The sequence below is a fragment of the Saccoglossus kowalevskii genome, chromosome 1 (assembly GCF_978046115.1).
Source record: "Saccoglossus kowalevskii chromosome 1, keSacKowa6.1, whole genome shotgun sequence".
NCBI lineage: Eukaryota > Metazoa > Hemichordata > Enteropneusta > Harrimaniidae > Saccoglossus > Saccoglossus kowalevskii.
Genome location: NC_140641.1, coordinates 10043072 through 10067211, shown reverse-complemented (window position 1 = coordinate 10067211; position 24140 = coordinate 10043072). Strand labels below are relative to the sequence as shown.

At 35.1% G+C, this 24140-nt stretch overlaps 1 protein-coding gene across 4 annotated transcripts; it reads right to left on the bottom strand.

Annotated features, from left to right (window-relative positions):
- Positions 1-715: 715 nt before the first annotated feature.
- Positions 716-23778, bottom strand: LOC100367795 (GRIP and coiled-coil domain-containing protein 1-like). Of its 4 annotated transcripts, none has more exons than XM_085498676.1 (18): positions 23722-23778; positions 22829-22951; positions 18535-18716; positions 17730-17864; positions 14333-14422; positions 13972-14100; positions 13150-13199; positions 12043-12184; positions 11524-11705; positions 11210-11415; positions 10463-10605; positions 8981-9097; positions 8275-8355; positions 8048-8178; positions 5847-5970; positions 4716-4921; positions 4232-4361; positions 716-2884 (listed from the first exon to the last, which is right to left on the bottom strand). In XM_085498676.1, exons 2-18 carry the CDS (start codon positions 22911-22913, stop codon positions 2816-2818), a joined length of 2202 nt encoding a protein of 733 aa, XP_085354802.1. In that variant the 5' UTR covers positions 22914-22951; positions 23722-23778; the 3' UTR covers positions 716-2815. The 4 variants fall into 4 exon arrangements, with proteins under 4 accessions (XP_085354802.1, XP_085354805.1, XP_085354803.1 ...); XM_085498679.1 differs by having other exon boundaries at positions 10463-10602; XM_085498677.1 differs by lacking the exon at positions 23722-23778 and adding an exon at positions 23330-23484.
- Between the last annotated feature and the right edge of the window lie 362 nt (positions 23779-24140).

Sequence of the window (24140 nt, the reverse complement as noted above, 5' to 3'; positions counted from 1 at the left end):
CAAAATTGATATTAATCGTATTCGTAAATCATTATCCCAATCTGATACTGAAAAGTTGGTACATGCATTCATATCTTCTCGCTTAGACAGCTGTAATTCATTATTGTCTGGTCTCCCTGTAACTAAGATAAAACCTCTTATTCGTGTACAAAATGCAGCAGCCCGCCTTGTCACTCGTGCTCGAAAATATGACCACATTACAGACATTTTTATTAAACTTCATTGGTTACCAGTTGTACAAAGAATCAATTTCAAATTACTTTTACTAGTGTATAAATCTTTGTATGGTTTTGCCCCAAATTATCTATGTGAATTAATCGAATTTTATGTACCTAGTCGTAGTTTAAGATCTGAATCAAAGTTTCTTATTAAAACTCGTCAGGTGTGTAGTAAAAAGTCCAAGGTGTTATACAAAGACCGTGCTTTTGAAAATTTAGGTCCTAAACTTTTTAATGAATTACCTCTGTCTGTTCGTTCTAGTCCTTCAGTAGACATTTTTAAATCCAGACTGAAAACGCACTTATTTAAATGTGCTTTTAATATTTGACTGATTGTTTATTGTATCAGCGCCTTTGATCTTCATATGTTGGAATTGTTGCGCTTAATTAAATAAAGTTATTATTATTATTATACAGTGCACAGAACAGTTGCCAGTGTATTATTGTGGAAACGCTGAGTTCAAACATCAGTGGAATAAAAAGAATCAAAATATATCTGATGTTTAAAAACATTCTTTAATAACCAAACATAATCCAGTGAGCCGATATATACACAAAAGGACAGCAAGAAAACTCATCTATCATCATGACAACCACTATTACCGGTAAGTTTCCCTAAATTGGCAGAAACAGATTTTAATGAAAACTGAATTATCGGTTAGTTACCATGGAAACGATGTTCTGGTATGATTTTTGTAAGCAGTACTGATTAAAAAGGTCACCATGCGTGTTCTGTAGCAGTTAAAATTCCACTGTGGATCTCTATACAGTAAATTGCAATGAATTCAATAATTTAATCATCAAAATATAATGGTTTGGAGGAGAAGTAAATTTTCTACAACCCTCTCCCAACAAATTGACAAAAGTCTTATTCTTATAACGATCAAAGGAAATAAAAACACATTGCACCAAATCCTGACATCAGAAACAGAATACATGTATTGTTTGCTATAGCCCAGTCAGTAAACTTTTTTCTGAAGATGCACGCAATAATTTGGAAGTTATATTTGGTTACTTAATTATAGTAACTGACATTACGGTATCCTTAGCACCATTAACCCTCATCCCTCCCCAAATTATCACCATGGTTACAGTTTCTGCTAGATCATACTGAGAATACTAAGCAACATCCTGATTGGTCCATGACAATTAACAGAGTTGATACATTTAAGGAATGTTTGTAATTTAATCAGGATACAGGTCTAGCAGAAACCAGTTTTTCATAAATTTATTTAAATACAATCTACTACAAAAATAGATCTCTTGCTTACATTCATTTTCCTGTACACCAAAATCACAGACTTAAAAAAAATATAGAACTTAAAATCAAAATAAATTTAAGCTTTTTTAAAACTTAGATAATCCTCCATCTTTCCCTGCACGTTAGCAAGTAAATTTCAATACCTGCACCCTGTTCACAGTGAATGGGGTGAAACATTTGCATGCATATAGTGGTAATATTACAGTGTATTAGTAAATAAAATAAATAACTCCTGAAGTACCGGTATGCTTTGTCTTATTGAGGAATGAATATAAATAGCTGTAATAATAAATTCATATTAATATATCTCATCATTGTGACTTGAGGCTTTACCAACACTGATTTAAAGATAAGGCTGTACAATAAAAAGAAATATAACAGGATATACAGAACATTGTTGAGAGGTTGAGACAGAATTGAAGGACATTCAGTTTGCAAAGACATCAACTGATACGAATCATTCAGAAACACAGGTAGCATCTTTTTATTCTCATTTATTACCACATGATACTAATATGTGAATTGTTCAATTCTGGCCTGGTATTCCATTTTGCTATATTTTTTCCCAGTATTAAATATAACACTTAATCTAGTCTCCGTAAACAAGTAGCACAAGTAGAAGCATAGAGGAAGTCACATGTGCCTGACTTACAATAGTATAAGAAGTAGTACTTGGAAATGCAAGACATGGGCTAATTTATTCTGCCAACCCAATACTGATCAACAAATTTTGACCAAATAACTTCAGACAGATTTTTTTTTTCACATGACAAATAAAAGAAGAATATGTTTGCAGTATAACTCTCCAAAAAAAACATCTCACCTTAAATTAAAAAAACAACTTTTCTTCTGTCCAAATTTGGGGGAGAAAATGTTATACCGTATTTGCTTTATTAGAAGCGCATTTCCAATAGAAGCGCATATAAACCAAAGATAACATTCATTGCATGCTGAATGATTAAAGCGTGGGAGTTGTCTCCTGCGCATGCGTCAGATGGTCATAGCATGTCATTGTTTACAGACAAGCGTCTACCCATGAGCCTTTGTGTTTTTAGCGTGTGTTGTTATCGTCGCTTGGGACTCAATTCTTGTGCGTGCACAGGTGATGACCCTCCTGCTTTAAAATCTTTTGCCTGTGGACACATTTATGTAAGCACATGTGATGAATTAATAGAGCAACTATGGTATAAATTTCAACTGATCTTTGGTTAATTATTCAGATACGAATTTGTGAAAACTGTAACCTCCAACAACTGGCCTTCTGCTGTAACATTTTTGTGTCAAGTCCAACACCAGGCATAAATAAATAAAACGTCTCAAAAAATCAAGCCTGATACTATTTTTTGGCAGTACTTTGAAAATAGGCACTCCACGTTGCTCTTTTCTTTTTATTCACAACATCTTTCTGCAAAGAAAAAACAAACAAAACAACATCAAATTATTGTTTTAAACAGAAATAAGAAGGTTCAATTATTTAATTGGAGGAGTCCAATGATTAGAATGATTCATTCATTTTTATATATAACATCGACCACAAAATGATATATAAAAAACTGACTAATGTCAGGTAAAACAATGTTGATACATTTTTAGCACTAGAATGGCCACCAATAGGCCATCATGAATCAGGTCACAAAACAAATATATATGTATCTAAAGACGTATGTGTAAGGTTTGAATGTGATCAGTCAAGGCATGTCCAAGACGAAGGCACAGAAGTCAATCCTTAAATTTCTGTTTTCAAACTTTGTTCAAATGGGATATAATATTCTAGTTCTGAACAAGCCATGCATGGCACAGTCCCTGTTAGTTATAAAATTTAAGATATATAGTTTTGTTTATAGTAATATAGCTGAAATATAACGATGTCAGGAATATGATTATGATGATTGTTTAAAATTAAAATGATTGACATTTGTATCTGATCTTGTTTGACACAAGTACTTGTTCATATTGAGAGATATTGCTCTGGAACAGCATTAATTAAAACAAAATCAGCCATTTTGAATACATTTATCTATATATAGCATGATGTATAACGAATATATAAAATTTGAACATAATCAGTCAAAGCATGTCAGAGATATGGCTCTAGAAGCCCAATCATTAAAACAAAGTGGCCGCCAGTCAGCCATTTTCAATTGGATTTGAAAAATAAAATGATGTGCATCAGGAACCTGTAATGTCTAATGTATGTTATATTAAAGTTTGAACAAAATCCATCCAGAAATGCCAGAAATGCTTGATATTTGATGATTTTTTAGCACAAAAATGGCCACCATTCGGCCATTTTGAATAGGATCATTAAACCAATATATCTGTATATCTATGACATGATGTTTAATGAATATTTAAAATTTGAATATAATCAGTCAAAGCAAGTCAGATATATGGCACGAGAACCACATACATTAAAACAAAATGGCCGCCAGTCGGTCATTTTGAATCTTATCTGAAAAACAAAATTATTTGAATAAAGGTCCCATAATGTCTAATGTATATACCAAGTTTGAACAAAAAATCCATCTGTAAACAGCCGGGAAATGCTTGATTTTGATGATTTTTAGCACAAAAATAGCCACCATTCGGCCATGATTATGATTGGTCCAGGCATTTCTAAGATACAGGCCCGAACGCATGCACGGACACATAGACGCACAAGGGTTAAAACATAAGTTCCCGTTTTCTGACTGCGTCCGAGCAGGGACTAATAATGTTCAGGTTCATGCAACAGATAGTGTTTTAAACTCACCTCTTTTGGGCTAAAATGTAATATGGTAACTATGGCATTCAGCATTTGTTGTTTAGAAGGATAATCATCTGTCATAAAATAACTGTAACACACATTCTTCAAATACTCAAGATTTGCACTTTCTCTGGACCTGAATAAAAACACACAAAATCAAATATACTGAAACTGAAACACAAAAAAAAAGACTTTTCAAGAATTTATGCAATCCTAAATTCCCTATTTAGCAGGTATTAATCAAGATTGTTATACCACTGTGTTAATTCCAAATGCTTGGCGCTTACTCGGCAGCGATAACCTATCTCACGAAATCAAAACTGTGTAACAGAAAAAAATAGAAAGTTTTACAAAGTTGGCCAAGATGCAAAGCTTAAAAAAAATAATTGTCTTCCATGATATCTGAACCAGTCTGTGAGCAAACTAACACATTTTCAGTGAATACAACCAAATGAATAAAATTAGAAAGGTCAAGGATTATTTTTTTTACCTGCTTCTTTCAAGTCTATGAACTTCTTCTCGAGTATCTTCTAGTTCAGTAGAAAATTTATCTTCATTCATAACACATTTCTCTTGTATTTGTCTCAGAGCGATTTCCAATTCATGTTTTTGTTTTCTCAAGCTGTTTATCTCAATGTCTTTCCTGGCTTGCTGTTCGGCATAGTGTAATAAGGACGACTCACTGCGTGTACTTGTCTGCAATCAATCATGTGACATACATGGTAACACTGGTTGCTAAGGTTTGAAAAGTTTGTGTTCTAAACCTTTATCAGATACATTAATCTGACCAATGTACATGTAAAATAATGAATGTGCAAAAATCACCTTGGTAACTTATTTAAATTACCATGGATGCAAAATGTTAGTAATTTAGTCAAATAAAAATAAGACACTCCAAATAATATCAAAAGCAAATAATACAACATCATTTCCAGATTGTTATGTTGGAAATAAAGTAAATAAATGGTTGTCTGTCTATGTGAAAACAGTCACCAGTCTATGTATGTTGTTTTCTAGCTACAACTAAATAACTACAGACATACATGAAGTACTGACAACAAAAATCATCCAGTTCAGTATTAGCAGGACTGAGATTGTTAAAATTGGGGTTTTTAACAGTTGAGATAGTCAAAAAAGATCAACAGCAAAATTTCGCATTAGGTTATCCTTTAGACAAACATTGGTACACACATGCACTACAGTAACTGTATTTGCCAATATCTAAGCTTTCAAATGATGTATAGGTTGTCATAGTAACATGCTTACTAACTTAAAAAAAAGAATCACAGTTTAATTGTTTTTTCCCCTACTGCTACCTCAGTTATCTAAACAAAATGTATGTACTGACACAGTATGAAATGTCTGAACACAGTCGCTGGTGTGTTTAGTGTGTGTCATAACGCTCCTAAATGTGTGCATTTAGCTGAACGACACACCCTTGTAAAAGTGATTTGAACTAACCAGTTTTAATCACGTAATGATCTCAAGATGCAGATAGCAAACCAGTCACTAACTTAGCTGGCAATATTGCATTTTAGGTGTTCAGAACAGAATGGCAGTGACAGTAAAGACTATAAAATAATTTGTAAGATAACTTTAAATTTTGTTACAAGTCACTTACCATTGTTAGACACGACTTAGACAACAAATCAGACACATGAGTTTCTTCAGTAGTCTCTGTTTGGCTCTCTTCATCTGAACTATCTGAGTGCTGACCAACGGAGGAACGTCGTGAACCCCACTCACTGATTTAAAAGACAAATATATCTAATAATTATTATAAATTATTAAATATTAAGGTAGTAACAAAAATCTTTGCAATATTAGCTCATTACAGTGAAATGAGTATAAAAATATGATTACTGTAATCCCCTTAATCATTCTCATAGTTGAACCAGGGATTTTTTTGAACAAGGGAACAGGGGTGCAGCGCCCTCATGCCATTGCCATGCGCCCCTTACCTTGGGGAGCAGATCCTCTGGCAACCATAAAATTCTGATTGACCAGGAATTACATGTGGCCACAGTCTTCAACTGTGACTTGTCTGATAGTAATTTTGGCCCCAAGGAAGCCATAGCATGCTCCATTTTAACTTAGAATTATCAAAAACTCCACACCCTGGTAGGGTGGCACCGCTGAATTGCAGTGCTCCCTCTTGCAATTTTTTTTTTTTTAAAAATGGTTGAACCATACACACATGCAGTTACTCATCCCCTTGGCTGTTAATACCAATATTTTTCGTTGTCGGAGTGATTAAGATTCTAAATTTTGGTTCTTCGGGCGTCACTAATAAATAACTTATCTAACCGCTGGACTGAATTAATGATATTATTGAAAAATCATAGAATGAGTTGTTTTGGGGATCAACGTTTTTTTTACTCAGAAATCCTGCAAAATCAGCCAGTTGAGAATTCTAAATCTTATTCATTAGGATTGCTGCATGAACTTACCGGAAAAAGAAAAATGTATAATTATGGCAAGGGAAAGCATTGCTTTTTTTTTGTTCAGGTAATGTAACAAGCCATCCATGACACAGTCGCCATTAGTTATCAAATCTACTGAGTAAGTTATATAGTTTTGTTTATAGCAATATAGTACTACCGGGTAGTACTTGTCCATATTGAAAGATATTGCTCTGGAACAGCATTAATTAAAACTGGTTGAAATGGCCAACCGTCAGCCATTTTGAACCCAATTGGAAAAACAAAATGACGTGCAACCGAGAGACCCATAATGTCTAATGTATGTACCAAGTTTGAACGAAATACATCTGTAAACAGCAGAGAAATGCCTCATTTTGATGATTTTTCAGTACAAAAATGGTCACCATTTGACCATCTTGAATCAGATTGTGAAACAAATTGATGTGTAATTGATGTTTAATATTATGTATGATGCATGTGTGAAGTTTGAATGTATATAGGTCCAGAAAGATGCACACACGGACGCACGGATGCACAGGTGTCAATCCATAAATTCTCGCTTTCAGACTGTGTCAGAACAGGGACTAATAAATTCTCTTACTAATATTTCATGCGTATTTTTGTGAGTGTACATGTATGTACTAAAATATTTACCGAGTACTCCTATTAAAATCATCAAAATTTCAAGTGCAAACATAATACACATGAACGTAAGGAAAATTATTCAGAGTGATTTGGATTTGTTAAAAATTAACCAAAATGCTTTGATACTGTATCTAATTGGTGGTGGGAATTAATTGCTAAGGTCTATAGAGTTGTGAAAAATATTTTGGTGAATATCACTGACTGCGAAAGACGCCCATCACAAAGTTTTTGCTATAATCACTACAAATACATATTTCACTCTTTGAAATGACTTTCATTAACCTCTTATAATAATTCTACAATTATGTTACTCCTGATTTAAACCCACTATAATAATTCAACCACTCAAAAAATATAATTTCAATCTTTCTTTTAACCATTCCACAAATGCATTTTAATTATTTACTTGTTTTTAAATTTCCTGAATTAAATCTATGTTAACAGGTAAAATAATAATAGAGCTCATTGTTTCCATGCCAAATTCGTGAGCTTACACCCAAGAAAAATTGCTCATAAAATCAAAATACATGTAGTAAAATTAAATGCCAGTGAAAATAATTGGTTTTACAGTATTCATATACCCACTGAAGTTCCACATGTGTGTGCAATGTGACTAGTACAAAATGTCAAAAAATGAAAGGCATGACATTTTAAAGAAAGAAATACAAAAATAAACCATATGTTATAAAAGTTAGTACCCCTCCCTCCCTCTTCTTCAACCCCCCCATCCAAAAGTAATAACCCTTGCCCTTACCCAGTATATGCACCATAGGTTTGAGATATCTGGTGTTTCATTGTCTCTATTTCTTTGTCTTTTTCTTCTAACAATGCTAACGTTCTGTCTCTCTGTTTATGTACTTGTTCTTCCAATTCACCCACTTTATGCTGACAGATAATGAAAATACAAATACCAAATTACTGTAAATTACATATGCACTTGTCTCAATAAGTAATTGACAATCAAATTTATTTGTAACTTACTTTGTATTCCAACTCGGCCATCAATAAGTCTTCTTTAGATTTATTCTGTAAAGTGCTTATTGTTGTTTCATATTCTTTTATCTGATAGGAAAGAATCAATAATGATATTTTGTCATTGTTTTTTATCAACCGGCCATTTTGAGGATAGCGTCATATACAACCAATCTGTTCTATCATAGAGTATTAAGGGCATTTTTTTAAAACAACTTCAAACGTTTTTACTATTGCACATGTAACTTTGCCCTGAAAAATACCCATAATTATGACAGAAGAATTTGGCTGAATGTGACACTGGTCATTGCATAATATAATTATGGCACTTCCATATTTAGACATCCTGTAACATTATTTTTTTTTAATGAATGTCATGCTTGTCTGACTTCTTTTTCCTCAGTGCAAGTGCAGGGTACATTTTGTCACAGAAAACAATATTCAATGCTTGAACTATGTGACAGAGTTCTGTGATCTTCCTATCATAATGTTTATATCATGGCAATTTAATAAGCTTTGTAAGTATCAACCAGGCCCAGCAAAATGCATTAATCAATGTTCCTCTTGTCAATTTAGTCCAAGACTCTCCACAATATTCCAGAAATTTAGTTAAAATACAGAGTTATAATAGAAACCCTATAAAAGTGAGTTCCAAATCAAAGGTATTGATGATGAATAGTTATGATGATGGAAAAAACTGCCATGGCAACCTCACCTTAATGTTATGTAACCTTTCATCTTCATCTAACTGACTTCTCAACATTGACAATCTTTCTCTGAGTTCTGTTACTTCACTCTTCAGTGTTTCCATCTCTTTACTATTTGTATTATCCTGAATTAGACAAATATAAGTAATTATCTAGTTCCCCATATGGGGGTGAATCATGACTTATTTGTAAATAAGATGGAAACAACAGCAGACTAAAGTAAGGAAAGGCACTCACATGAATTTTAATGTAGCTGAAAAAAAACCACGGAATTTAGATGTAGAAATATTTCTACTTTTTGCCTTGTTTCCATGGATGTAATTAATTGGGGCCAACAATTTTGCAATATCTCGCCAATGACTCTATGACCTCTATGATGAAAAACTAGTAATGACGTAATTCTTAGCCAATCAGTAAAGCAGATGCTTAAACTTCGTTTGCACGCGACCCAATTTTTCTTTATTGTGATTAGTTATGCCAAGCTTACAGACAGTTAATTCCATGGAATAAAAGTGTGTGCGATGACATCGACGAACTTCAAGACGAAGGTGTAGGGATTTTGTTGGACGGCGACAGTGATGCCGACTTGGACTTTGAGGGATTGACTTTGACGAAGATAGCAATGAGCGTACAAATAAAGATCTGAGAATTTTTTACTCTGTAAATTCATAAATTATTATTGTGCGTGTATAGCTGTTGGTCCGGTATTTGTCAAAACCGGAAATAATTTTTACGCAATTTAAGTCTGACATTTTAGTTCATTTTGAGTTCACGTGTATTGGGCGTGTTTGCAGCGGGGAAATCCTAATTCAAATGATTTCTCACTGTCGATTTTTATTATTCCTGGTTTATTTGTCACATTGTAAGCAATACATTATTTTTGTTTTACTTCTAATGTTGCATATTGTTCATTTATTTCTGTTGCATGTTTTCATTTGCTGTTCTATTCCCTGCTGCAATTCGATCTGCGATCAATTCGCGAATGTCCGGGCAAATGCCCAACCATATTTTTAGGCAATTTTCCATGTTCAGGCCCCGGGGCGCTTACCTGGACAACTACGGTACGGTATATCTAGTTCCAGGTCATCTAGTTTTCACTCGTTGTAGTCAATAGTTAATTTTGTTCTCACATTTCTAATTCTACTTTATCTTCACTACAATCAATTTAAATGTTTCAATAGTGTTTGTCATGATTGTGAGACCCTACTAAAAATAGAACTGACAAAACCATAGAATTTAATTGAGTACAAATAACAGATGAATTATGGACAACGTCTACAGGTGTAAGCGCCAATAACAGCAACAGCCCCAACCAGCATTACTTCACTATGGCGTTTTGTGAAGTTTATTGTATCACCAAAGCCCTGTAAAACAGGTACTAGTATGAATACATCAGTTACTAGTTTTTGTTTACTTATTTGTTTGTCTGAATCTAATATTATGTAATACTTAATGACATCTTTTAAAAAAAAATCTTATAAAAAACTTACTTTTGCATTTTTACTTTTCAAAACATTCTGTGCTCTCAGTTTGTAACGTTCAAATTCATCTTTTAATTGTTTCAATTCCTGTTGGCATGCTTTATGCTGTGGATTGCTTTCCAGCGAGGAAGAATCATCAATACTGCAAACTTCTGAAAACAAATAACTTTATGTTTATTTGTAGTTTTGCAAAATTATGTACCAGACACCAGGGCAGATAATTTGTCAATTTTCAAATTTCCACCAAACCTGCCAAAAAGTTACCAGTTCAAGACTACATTGTATTTCCAAATACTTCTGTTTCATTCCAAGTAATCACCACAAAAACTCAACATTCTGCAACACCCAGTGAATAATTTAAATTTCCTATTCCGTGTTTCACTATCTTTGTATCAGCAATTTATTTTTCAGTAAAATTTCATTTTCAAAATTCGTTATTGGAGCAGACCATGAGCCATGTTACTAGATTACCAGGCATGTAAGTTTTAATTTTTACCAGCCCAACTGGAAAATTGTCTCTGGTGCACAAGCTGGCAGTAATTATCAAACACTGTGTAAATAGGCTGGGATGTGGAATGATTTACTGGATGTATGAGGCACACACATTTTGTTCTCCATAATACAAGGCTCATGTTCCTTAGCGAATAATTTTTACTCAGAAGAAAATATATCATTGTAAATGTGATAGGTGTTTAAGGCAGTGAACAGTCACTTATATGAATTTATAGCATGTGATATAAAGACAAATGAACCTACCATCAATATCTACTGGTTTCTCTGAATTCTGATTGGCTAGTTTTAGAAGGCCCTTTAACTTGGTGATCTTTTCTACTAATGAATTGACGTCTAAAATATTGTCATCATTGGTCGGTGCGTCTTCCAGCACTGGCATCGTTTTATTGGCTGCTCTGGCAAGTGCAGTGTTTTCTAAGTCAAGCTGCGTTACTCGTTCTTTTAAACGTCTGAAATGAAATCATGACACTTCCAGTAAAAATACAGCTAATAAGGGGGTTTCTGTTTTATTCTGTGAGGCTCCAATTTTACTTAGCATGAGTTAAGTAGAAACCTACTGTATTGCCATCTGGTCTTGGTATCTGAGTCTTTCATAAGTGCCTGTCACCTCCGACAATTCAGACAATTTATCTTCTAAGCTAGCAACTCTCTTCTCATCAGTTTCCGCAGCAAGTTTAAGTTTTTCTTCTGCTTCCTCTGCTTTTTTTTGTTCCAACTGCACTTGCATTCGGTGTTGCGCCTGTATGGAGATTGATGTCAAAGAAAGAAATTCAAATAATACATTGGATAAAACCACATGATACAGTAGTGCATCCTGGGAAACTGGACAAAGATCTCAAGGAATTATGTTGGTCTTATAAACACACAACAAATCTTGCACAATCAATATTAATAAATGACAATAAATCAATAAATATATTCATATTACATGTATCTAAATGTGATTTTATTTGTAGTGAGACTTGATGCCACATATCAAGATGGGACATGCAGACCCTTGGTTATATCCGCCTCTGCTCTCAATAGAAATCACCACACAACTGATTCAATAAATATCAGTTGATGTATTCACAGACCTTCATTTCAGCCATTTCTTTTTGTAATTCTAAGAGTAATGGTGATGGTTTGGCAGCTTGGTCCTCCGAAGCTTTCAATCGAGTTCTTACAGCGTCTAACTGATCACTTAAAGCAGTAATACGTCTCTCATATTCCTCAGATCTACAACAATTAACAACAGTCAGTGAAGCATGTGTAGTATATGCATGCTTTGTGCATGATTTTTGGATAATGTAACTTTCAATTCGTATATATATTGTCTGCTTTATTTTACAGTTGGTGCAAAACAAGCCACACTTGTATATTCATATGAGGACCATCGACAACCATTTTTTATAAACTACAGATTCAAATCAGTTTGAAAAAATGAAATTTTGTTTTCAAGGTATAAAATTGGAATGGTGTCCAAAGGCTGGCTGGCATCAGTATCACATCCAAGACTAATGATTTCTAGGGTTTTTCTTGAGTGTGCACAACTTTCTGGTCTTTTAGGGGGAGTAGTGAATTAAAAGAATTGCCAATCACACAGTATTTGCATGTGTGTGTACAATTTGACTGATTTTAAAATAATGTCATCAGAATTCACTGCTATATGTATTTACCTCCAGAAAAATATGTCCTACAACATGACTGACAATGTACAATGAAACAAAGAAATTACACTGGGTTTTTTTGGGGAGGGGAATGTCAATGATCAACGAGGTAATGTAAGTCCATACAAGCTATAAGTGATCTGAATAAAAAACTGTAGAAATTGAGCCTCAATGATAACAACTGCAAAATCAACAATGTGAAATTGTGATACTTGTATGATTTAACCTCCTCTCCCCAATTCAGAATGAAGAGGGAAATCACCCATTTTTTTTAAATCCTCAGAGACACTGTGACATGTTATATATAACTGAACCCCTATGGCAATCAGTGTCACAATGGCATTATCAAAACTAATATGAATTCATTCAATCAACATTCAACAGTGCCATGTATGTCACCAACCTACTGGAGCTGTTTTTATACAATACATATCAACAATCTGTGCCTACTCATGGAGGCTTTCAGGAATTGATGTGTTTATTAACAATATAGAAAACTACCAACTATAAATGAGTAATTTATAGACAACTTACTTATCTGGAACAGCTTGTTGGCAGTGTAGTGTTTCCTGTAATTCTTCAATCTATCAAGAAATGTCAGATAATAATAGTGATGTCATACAGATACTCTATGATGTCATACAGATACTCTATGATGTCATACAGATACTCTATGATGTCATACAGATACTCTATGATGTCATACAGATACTGATGGTTTATTAGTTCATCAATAAACCACAATATATTTTTTCTGTTTATAAATACATAAGAACATATGGAGAAATAAGCATGTGCACATGCCAATACTAAAATGTTAATCAAACTTGTTCAAGACTTAAACAATCACAGAACATGATTAGTGGTAAACATGAAAAGGTTTGATTGTGCAGAAAGAAATGTGGTCAGACAAAAACACACTCCACAAATACAGAAGAAAAAGCAATCTCAAACAAACCAATACCATTTATTCCATATCTTCTTTAATAGTTCTTGCTATATTTTGTTATATTTTGTATATCAATGATTTTCCCATGAACTCAATTTTAGAGTACTGGGTATATTTCAATTAGCAAATGTAGAACAGTTAAAACCCAGTACCGGAAATTAATTAATAAGTATACTGGTACACAGTCTGCAGTCTGATTCACTTCCAAAGTCTGATTGTGGTGTCTTTTATATAGTACTCCAAGCTCTTCACAACAAAGATACATTTGTAAGTCAGAATTTACATATTGAATGTAAAAAAAGAGGTTATGGTAAAAAAAGCCATGGTTAAAAAATCACTTTTTTTATGATGTACTGACACACTAGCATGTAATACAATGTTAATTGCTAGGGCTTTCATAGACTTACTTCTTGTTCAAATCTCTCTTTTTCTGATCGTTCATTGGCCAATAGCTGTTGTAATTCATGTAATATCATTGCATGGGTTGTGTGTTCTTGTTCTAAATCTAGCTGATGACCTCGTAATTTGGACTTGCACTGTAAATAAAAATACAGTGTATCATTGTAATACCTCATTTCAGGATGTCTGTCAAAGTAATTTCCCATAATTTTTTAAAAAATAAAATGCTTGGTAGTTGGATTGTTGCCACACGTCATGAAGATCTTGGCAAACTCCACTGAGCTAATTTCTATCTTATCATTGTCAAATAAAAATCAATAAATTGTTAAAGAAAAAAAGCAGGTTATTTCACCCTAATGATGGACTTACCTCAGTAAGCTGCTCTTGTAATTTGGAAACCAGTTCTTCAAACTGAGCTTTTTCTTCTTCTTGTAGGCTCTTTAAGTCTTCATATTCTTGCTAAAACAAATTGCAAGTCAGTAAATCAATGAGTTATATCGAACACCATAGACCATACCCAGAACACCACAGACCAGACCCAGAACACCACAGACCAGATCAAGAACACCACAGACCAGATCAAGAACACCACAGACCAGATCAAGAACACCACAGACCAGACCCAGAACACCACACAGCAGACCCAGAACTCCACAGACCATACCCAGAACACCACAGACCAGATCAAGAACACCACAGACCAGACCCAGAACACCACACAGCAGACCCAGAACTCCACAGACCATACCCAGAACACCACAGACCAGACCCAGAACACTACAGACCATACCCAGAACACTACAGACCAGACCCAGAACACTACATACCAGACCCAGAACACTACATACCAGACCCAGAACACTACATACCAGACCCAGAACACCACAGACCATACCCAGAACACCACAGACCATACCCAGAACACAACAGACCAGATCCAGAACACCACAGACCAGATCCAGAATATCACAGACCAGACCCAGAACACCACACACCATACCCAGAAAACTACAGACCATACCCAGAACACTACACACCATACCCAGAACACTACAGACCAAATCCAGAATACCACAGACCAGACCCAGAACACCACACACCATACCCGGAACACTACACACCATACCAAGAACACTACAGACCATACCAAGAATACCACAGACCAGACCCAGAACACTACACACCATACCAAGAACACAACACACCACACCCAGAACACCACAGACCAGACCCAGAACACTAGAGACCATATCCAGAACACTACAGACCATACCCATAACACCACATACCAGACCAAGAACACCACAGACCAGACCCAGAATACTACATACCATACCCAGAACACTACATACCATACCCAGAACACAACAGACCAGACCAAGAACACCACAGACCAGACCCAGAACACCACAGACCAGACCCAGAACACCACAGACCATACCAAGAACACCACAGATTAGACCCAGAACACCACAGACCATACCCAGAACACTACAGACCAGACCCATAACACTACACATCATACCCAGAACACTACAGACCATACCAAGAATACCACAGACCAGACCCAGAACACCACAGACTAGACCCAGAACACCACACACCATTTCCAGAACACCACACACCATACCCAGAACACTACAGACCAGACCAAGAACACCACACACCATACCCGGAACACCACAGACCAAACCCAGAACACCAAAGACTATACCCAGAACACTACAGACCATACCCAGAAGACTACATATCATACCCAGAACACCACAGACCATACCCAGAACACTACATACCATACCCAGAATACCACACACCATACCCAGAACACTACAGACCAGATCCAGAACACCAGACCAGATCCAGAATATCACAGACCAGACCCAGAACACCATACACCATACCCAGAAAACTACAGACCATACCCAGAACACTACACACCATACCCAGAACACTACAGACCAGACCCAGAATACCACAGACCAGACCCAGAACACCACACACCATACCCGGAACACTACACACCATACCAAGAACACCACAGACCAGACCCAGAACACCACAGACCAGACCCAGAACACCACAGACCAGACCCAGAACACTACAGACCATACCCAGAACACTACATGCCATACCCAGAACACTACATACCATACCCAGAACACCACAGACCAGACCAAGAACACCACAAACCAGACCCAGAACATCACAGACCAGACCCAGAATACCACAGACCAGACCCAGAACACCACAGACCATACCAAGAACACCACAGATTAGACCCAGAACACCACAGACCATACCCAGAACACTACAGACCAGACCCAGAACACTACACACCATTTCCGGAACACCACACACCATACCCAGAACACTACAGACCATACCAAGAATACCACAGACCAGACCAAGAACACCACACACCATACCCAGAACACTACAGACCAGACCCGGAACACCACAGGCCAGACCCAGAACACCACAGACCAAACCCAGAACACCAAAGACTATACCCAGAACACTACAGACCATACCCAGAACACTATAGACCATACCCAGAATACCACACACCATACCCAGAACACCACAGACCATACCCAGAACACCACATACCATACCCAGAACACTACAGACCATACCCTGAATACCACAGACCAGACCCAGAACACCACATACCATACCCAGAACACTACAGACCAGACCCAGAACACTACAGACCATACCAATACCATATGAAATACCCAGTATATCACAAGATACACCCAATACATCACAAGAGATACCCAGTATACTAGGCATACTCAGTATACAACCATACATACCCATTATACCATGACACATACCCAGTATATCACAAGACATACTCAGTATACAACAATACGTACCCATTATACCATGAAACATACCCAGTATATCACAAGACATACTCAGTATACAACAATACATACCCATTATACCATGACACATATCCAGTATATCACAAGACATACTCAGTATACAACAATACATACCCATTATACCATGACACATACCCAGTATATCACAAGACATACCCAATTATACCATGACACATACCCAGTATATCACAAGACATACCCATTATACCATGACACATACCCAGTATATCACAAGACATACCCATTATACCATGACACATACCCATTATACCATGACACATACCCAGTATACCATGACACATACCCAGTATAAAACAAGACATGCTCACCATTATATATTGTAAAATGTGGAATTTTCAAGGAGGCAAGAATTTTATGCTACCAATATAAAGACAAAATTGAATGTCGCTCTGAGATAAAAATGTCACCGCTCAAATATGTTGTTATACCAAAAATACCACAAATAATACAACCAATACATGCGATTTGCATGAAATTAGAAACACAGTTGGCATAGAGTTACATGCATTTTTGTTTGACCACAATTCATTTTTGAATGGCCTACTGGTATATAATTAAATTGTGTAGAATGCCAGTTCTCTCTTTTCATCACAAATTCACAAAATAGTCTTGTTTATAGTCTGCAATTTCCTTCAGAAGATTTGGACAAAAATAGCCAAATTTGTTTTAGTAAAAACGGAAAATTTACTCATATTTTGTCTGTTGGCTCCAAAATCATTTTCATTTTCATTTTCAGAAATATTGTAAAATAAAATAAAAAAAGCACGAAAAAAATTTTGAATGAGAAAGTCAGGTGGTGAAAATGTTAATGATTCAATTGTTAAAATAATATAAAACCTGATCATACTTACACGCATTTTTTTCTTATCTGCTTGGAAATTTTGCTCCATCTTTGATTTTTCAGCTGAGACAGTTGCTAAGGCATTTGTGATTGTTGATAACTGTAGACTATTGGTATTTTTGTTTTCAGAGCTGGCAGATGAAGCCTACAAAACATACGTCCATGTAAGTGAATACAGACAGTGTGTTTTCATGTTTGTTATTGAAATTTTTAATTAACAAAACCTTAAAGTGTCACCCACATCACGCCATACCAATCAATATGGGTTTTATGTAATCATGTAAGACACATTGTTTGTTTATATAAAACTTTGAACTTTTAAATAAAATATGAAGTCATTCTTATAGATATACCCGTGAATTGTAATTTTTTGCATACATGTATTATTTGAATAACTTTGACATAAAATGCTGCCACTGCTTCACTACTATACTGTAAAGTACTTCATTTTAGCTGGATTTAATTTTTGCAGTTTGGGTGTATTGTATGGAATTTATTTTTGATGAGTTGAATGTAAAATATAAGAAAAAGTGTATATTTGCTGGATTTAATTTTCACTGAATCATCCCTAAATGACAATAGATAAATTCAATTAAAAACAAGTATTTTACAGTACGGTATGTTAAAATGTGCACAATGAAAAATTGTAATCAATATTGTTTATTAAAATAAAACATTAATATATATTATTGTATCATTTTATGTATATGTATGTGGGATATTTGAACGTTCCAATCTAATATGTATTGTATGATGGCACAGTTAAATGTGTCTCACATATATGTACATACATGTGGACACTATTATTTAAGTACCTGTGCATCAGCTTGTAAGGGATCATCACATTTGTTGTCATCATCCTCACTACCTTTGTTCTCATCTTCATTTTCTCTAACAACATTGATGGTTTCTTGTCTTTGTTTTTGACTCAGTATTTGCACACTGGCTTCTAGAGCTTCTTTCTCCGTACAGAGACTTTTGTAAGCATATACCACATCTAAAGTAAAAAAAAAAAAAATGTTTTAAGAGAGTCATAGTAAAATGAGATTATGGTTATTCTAGCATAAAAAAAACAAAGTGTACCAGCAGTTTGCTTTCACAATCTGATGTAGTATACAGCGAGTACTGTAAAATGACTAATTTTCACTGGGTTTAAATTTCATTGATTTACCATTTCAGGCATATTCAGTGGGTTTTAAATTCACGGTTTCGTCATTTAGATAATGTGTTCTATGCTAAATTTTACATATTCACTGGATTTTAATTTAGCGCATTTTCCAGTCAGTGAAATACGCTAAATTAAAACCCAGTGATAAATTACCCCTTTTACAGTATTTTAGTTTATGGCAAACTTATGCCAATGCTTGGATAATGACTAAATAGTCTACAAATTATGTGGCATTATGAGGCATTCTGATTGACTATTTATTGGAAAAAATATAATAAAATAGAATACATCAAATCTACAAAATGGGGATGGGATGGGATGTTAAATTGTTAAAACTAAAATAGCCGCCATTCAGCCATCTTGAAACAGCTCATGAAACAAATAGATGTGTATATGTATCCCAAGATACACATATAGGATGTATGTGTATGAAGTTTGAATGTGATTGGCTGAAGCATGTCCAAGATACAGGTCCAGACAGTCGCACAGACAGACAGAGGTCAATATGTAAGTCAAACCGTACTAAACCCATTTCTTTCAATGACAGTCTGATAAGCAGTGACACAGTTACAGTGAAGCAATCAGTTCATATTAGCTTTACTTGGCTGCAAACCTATATTACGGTAGCTCTACTTGGCTGCAAACCTATATTAGCTCTACTTGGCTGCAAACTCATATTAGCTCTACTTGGCTGCAAACTCATATTAGCTCTACTTGGCTGCAAACTCATATTAGCTCTACTTGGCTGCAAACTCATATTAGCTTTACTTGGCTGCAAACTCATATTAGCTCTACTTGGCTGCAAACTCATATTAGCTCTACTTGGCTGCAAACCTATATTAGCTCTACTTGGCTGCAAACCTATATTAGCTCTACTTGGCTGCAAACCTATATTAGCTCTACTTGGCTGCAAACTCATATTAGCTCTACTTGGCTGCAAACTCATATTAGCTCTACTTGGCTGCAAACTCATATTAGCTCTACTTGGCTGCAAACTCATATTAGCTCTACTTGGCTGCAAACCTATATTAGCTCTACTTGGCTGCAAACTCATATTAGCTTTACTTGGCTGCAAACTCATATTAGCTTTACTTGGCTGCAAACTCATATTAGCTCTACTTGGCTGCAAACTCATATTAGCTCTACTTGGCTGCAAACTCATATTAGCTCTACTTGGCTGCAAACTCATATTAGCTCTACTTGGCTGCAAACTCATATTAGCTTTACTTGGCTGCAAACTCATATTAGCTCTACTTGGCTGCAAACTCATATTAGCTTTACTTGGCTGCAAACTCATATTAGCTCTACTTGGCTGCAAACCTATATTAGCTCTACTTGGCTGCAAACTCATATTAGCTCTACTTGGCTGCAAACTCATATTAGCTTTACTTGGCTGCAAACTCATATTAGCTCTACTTGGCTGCAAACTCATATTAGCTCTACTTGGCTGCAAACTCATATTAGCTCTACTTGGCTGCAAACTCATATTAGCTTTACTTGGCTGCAAACTCATATTAGCTCTACTTGGCTGCAAACTCATATTAGCTCTACTTGGCTGCAAACTCATATTAGCTCTACTTGGCTGCAAACTCATATTAGCTCTATTTGGCTGCAAACTCATATTAGCTCTACTTGGCTGCAAACTCATATTAGCTCTACTTGGCTGCAAACTCATATTAGCTCTACTTGGCTGCAAACTCTCATAAGTATAAGCGACATTCTTGTGATTACCCGGTATACCAGTGTGTCAGTTTCAGTAGAGATAATGAAAAATGAAAGGTGACAGTGGATACATAATACCATGATAACATAAGCATTAAATTACCATACATAATACTTGTATTACAGATACACAAATATTAATAAATAATTCCCTTTGCTCTCAATCAAATATGCCACATATTTAATAGAAACATGAAATTGACTAAAATTTTGTCTGTTGGCTCCAAAATTAGGATATATTTCCAGAAATATTGAAGAATATAAGAAAAAAGTGAAAATTGGTCTGGAGTATGATTTACAGTATATCATAGAATACATTGTTTTTTAGTTATTTTAATGTGGCTCTTTAATTCTAATACAGGGATGACTCATTTGGTTGATTAACTGTCACATGACATTATCACCAACTTTAGCAAATAACATTATCAACTGTATGAAACATGCAGCAGTGAATATTTCACAAAAATACAATCAAACTACAAACAAGCACTTCCAAATGTGTCCATGTTGAAATAGAATAGCCTTGTAACTAGGCAATTAGTATTTAGATGCAACAATTGGTAGAATTTATTTTAGTTTTTTCATTTGACAAAATTGGTACCAACTCATAATCAGCCTATTCTTGCATTTATAAAAACAAACATGCTACTAGAACAAATATGATACTTGGATATATTGTCTGGGGCCTAATAACCATGTTACACTGGTAAAAAATTAAATTAGCTCAGTTGGCAAAGGTCTAGTTAGGTCCATGTACATACTTCATAATATAACTTATGACGTATATGCAATTATTGGAATGCACTGTGTGGACTATGCATGTGCTCTAATATCAGTTATTATCAGACAGTTAAAATTGACTACATTCCACTTCATAAATCAAATCACAATTTAATATCCACACTATATTATAGCTGCCCTACATGGCATCACATATAGAGATATATATTTAAATTAAGGTCAAATTGCTACAATTTAAGTTTTTGTGATGACGAAAGATATAAGGTGGCAGGCAGATATATGGTACTCAAAGGGGACAAGAGACGCCATAAATGCATAATTGTTGTCAAGTTATGTGAACAGTTTTTTACATGGCTATAGCTAAACCTATCTACAACAATGTCAAATAACAATAACATGCACCCAATCGGACTGTTGTACACATGTAGCAATAATCAAATGATAGTTTCAATCACAGACAGACAGTGTTTCAATGTAAATAATAAAGCTGTTATGGAATACTGACAGGAAACTCATAGTGTCATACTGCACTCATTTCTCCCATCCTCTCACTTTTATTGATTTGTATTCAACCGATTATCGTTTAATTTCCAGATTTTCAGACCGGAAAGCAACATTTTAATTGCTTTTGTTTGCTTACTCGTTTATTGAAAACACAGATTGCTCGCCCAAACACTGATCAATGCCACACAAGTGGTCGAAATGGTGATTTTAATTGTTTGAGGATACAAATAGTATTAATAATTATAAAATTTAGAACGACACTTCAAATCTATGACATGTTGTATCGTTAGTAAACGCAACTTAAACTGCGACCTCTTGTTAGCAGAGAAACAAGACAAATATTGATGTGGTTTTATTTTAGTCTTAGAATATTGTTTTTCCCTCAGTGAGTCCATGCATGGTACTCTTTATTTAGCTCTATGGTACATGTCTTATCATTGAAGAAAACAACAATAATTATACAAATCGTGGGGACTCATAAATCGAAAATTACACCAATGTATATAATATACCAAGTTTGTGTTAAAATACATTTTTGTGGCAGTATGTCACGTCAGAATATTGTTAAAAATAAAATATTCAATCCCAGTCAAATCAAGGTCAAATTGTTAAAACAAAAAGTACATGTATTTGAACTTCAGATGGCTATTAAAAGTCTATGAAAACCAGAAAAACAACAATAAATCAATGTGAACCTCAGAACATTTTCTGAATTTTAAATGCAAGCTGGCAAGCGTGTGAACGACAATATTTCCAGGTTCACGCAGTTTAAAAATAAAGCAGAAATCATCTGGTTGAGTTCAACAAGCTCAAAGAAGACAAGGAAAGATGCAGCGAATAATTATTACCCAACGTCGCTGTCGAACGGCTCTTATTTTTGCTATCATGGGTGCTGCTATTCCTTCATCTACAGTTGTCTGCACAGTGTTGCAACATATGTGTAAGTAGTCATCAATGGTGAGATAAATACTCACCTCTTAATCTCTTCTCATACCTAGCTATCTGATCTTTCTGTTTCTCTATCGTTTCCAATAAATCCTTTCTGGTGGCTCGATCCATCTTCTATTGCTGGAGCAGATCACTTTCAGATTTTAAATCTAAAAATAGCAGTGAGATAATTCATTTCAAATATTTAGAGGTTATAAATGGAAAGCTGGGGTATTTGGTAGCAAATATAAGACTCCTTTGGGTAAAATTAGCATATTGGCCGGAGATAATAACCTAGCATACGTGAGGTCATATATCTGCTACCAAATGACTGAAGATTTTGTATATTCTTAATAAGTTTGGGCATTCCTTGGCTCGTGCTAAACACTGTTTTCTCCAGTGGGTAAACGCAATTGGGTCTATCCGATATGCAAACATATGAGATTAGCTTAAATCTCAGCCCGTATTTTTTGTAGCGTGAACACTATCACAGTCCTTCTATCGCGGGACTGTGACACTACTGTATAATGTCTTATCAACTGTCTTACAACTGTACACAGACAGCCTGAGCAACACACCAGACTCTCGGCCAATGCTCTACCAATCGCTGGTAGAACTGCAGAACTATGAAGACAATGGCCGACCCTGTTTATGAAATAAATCCTGCTCCGCCCTCAGTGACCGAGATTCATCATGTTGTTGTTGTTGTTGTTGTTAAAGTTGTTTTGATTACGGCGTTCATTGAATTGACAACGCCACCATGATGATCGTAATCTGGTTGACGTGGCATGTTGAAAATGTTTAACGTGACTTAATATTCGGAGGAAGCAGCGACTGAAAAACCATATGTGTGGATTCGAGTTTACCATGGGCAACGTATTCTACACTAAATAACCACAATATCGACCAGGACAAATATTTTGCATTGTAATGAACTCACCGCGGTCAGGCTCTGACAGTCGCCATTATTGAACATTGTGGACAAAACCATTAGGGTATTGATAGAGGGGCAATACCTACATATTATAGAAACATATATTCGATGCCTTAGTATATAAGCATATCTTTTAATAGTAAGATAATGAATTTAATTAACAATACATATATATCATATATTATTTTCTTTTTATTATCCATCTATTTCTCTTCATATTTTATTTTCGACCCCTGTTTACTTAATAGTGTCTTCCAGGGATTTCCTCAAAGCAGTCTCCTTAAGTAATGAATTTATATTTTAGTGGAGACGTAGCATATTAGGCATTTTTTTTATTGTGTATCTACGATCAGATAATATTATTTTTAAAACCTTCAATTTATCTGTGGTAATAACTCGTCCAGAAATAATTATTATGAAATGAT

Bases quoted from the DNA above. Each gene is read 5' to 3' on its own strand.
- LOC100367795 (XM_085498676.1), bottom strand. From the start codon at position 22,913: ATGGATCGAGCCACCAGAAAGGATTTATTGGAAACGATAGAGAAACAG. The intron at 9,098-10,462 runs GTAAGTTTTTTA...TGTCTAATTCAG, and splicing joins TGAAAAGTAAAAATGCAAAA to GATAATACAAATAGTAAAGA. The intron at 2,885-4,231 runs GTGAGTTTAAAA...TTTTCTTTGCAG, and splicing joins TACATTTTAGCCCAAAAGAG to AAAGATGTTGTGAATAAAAA.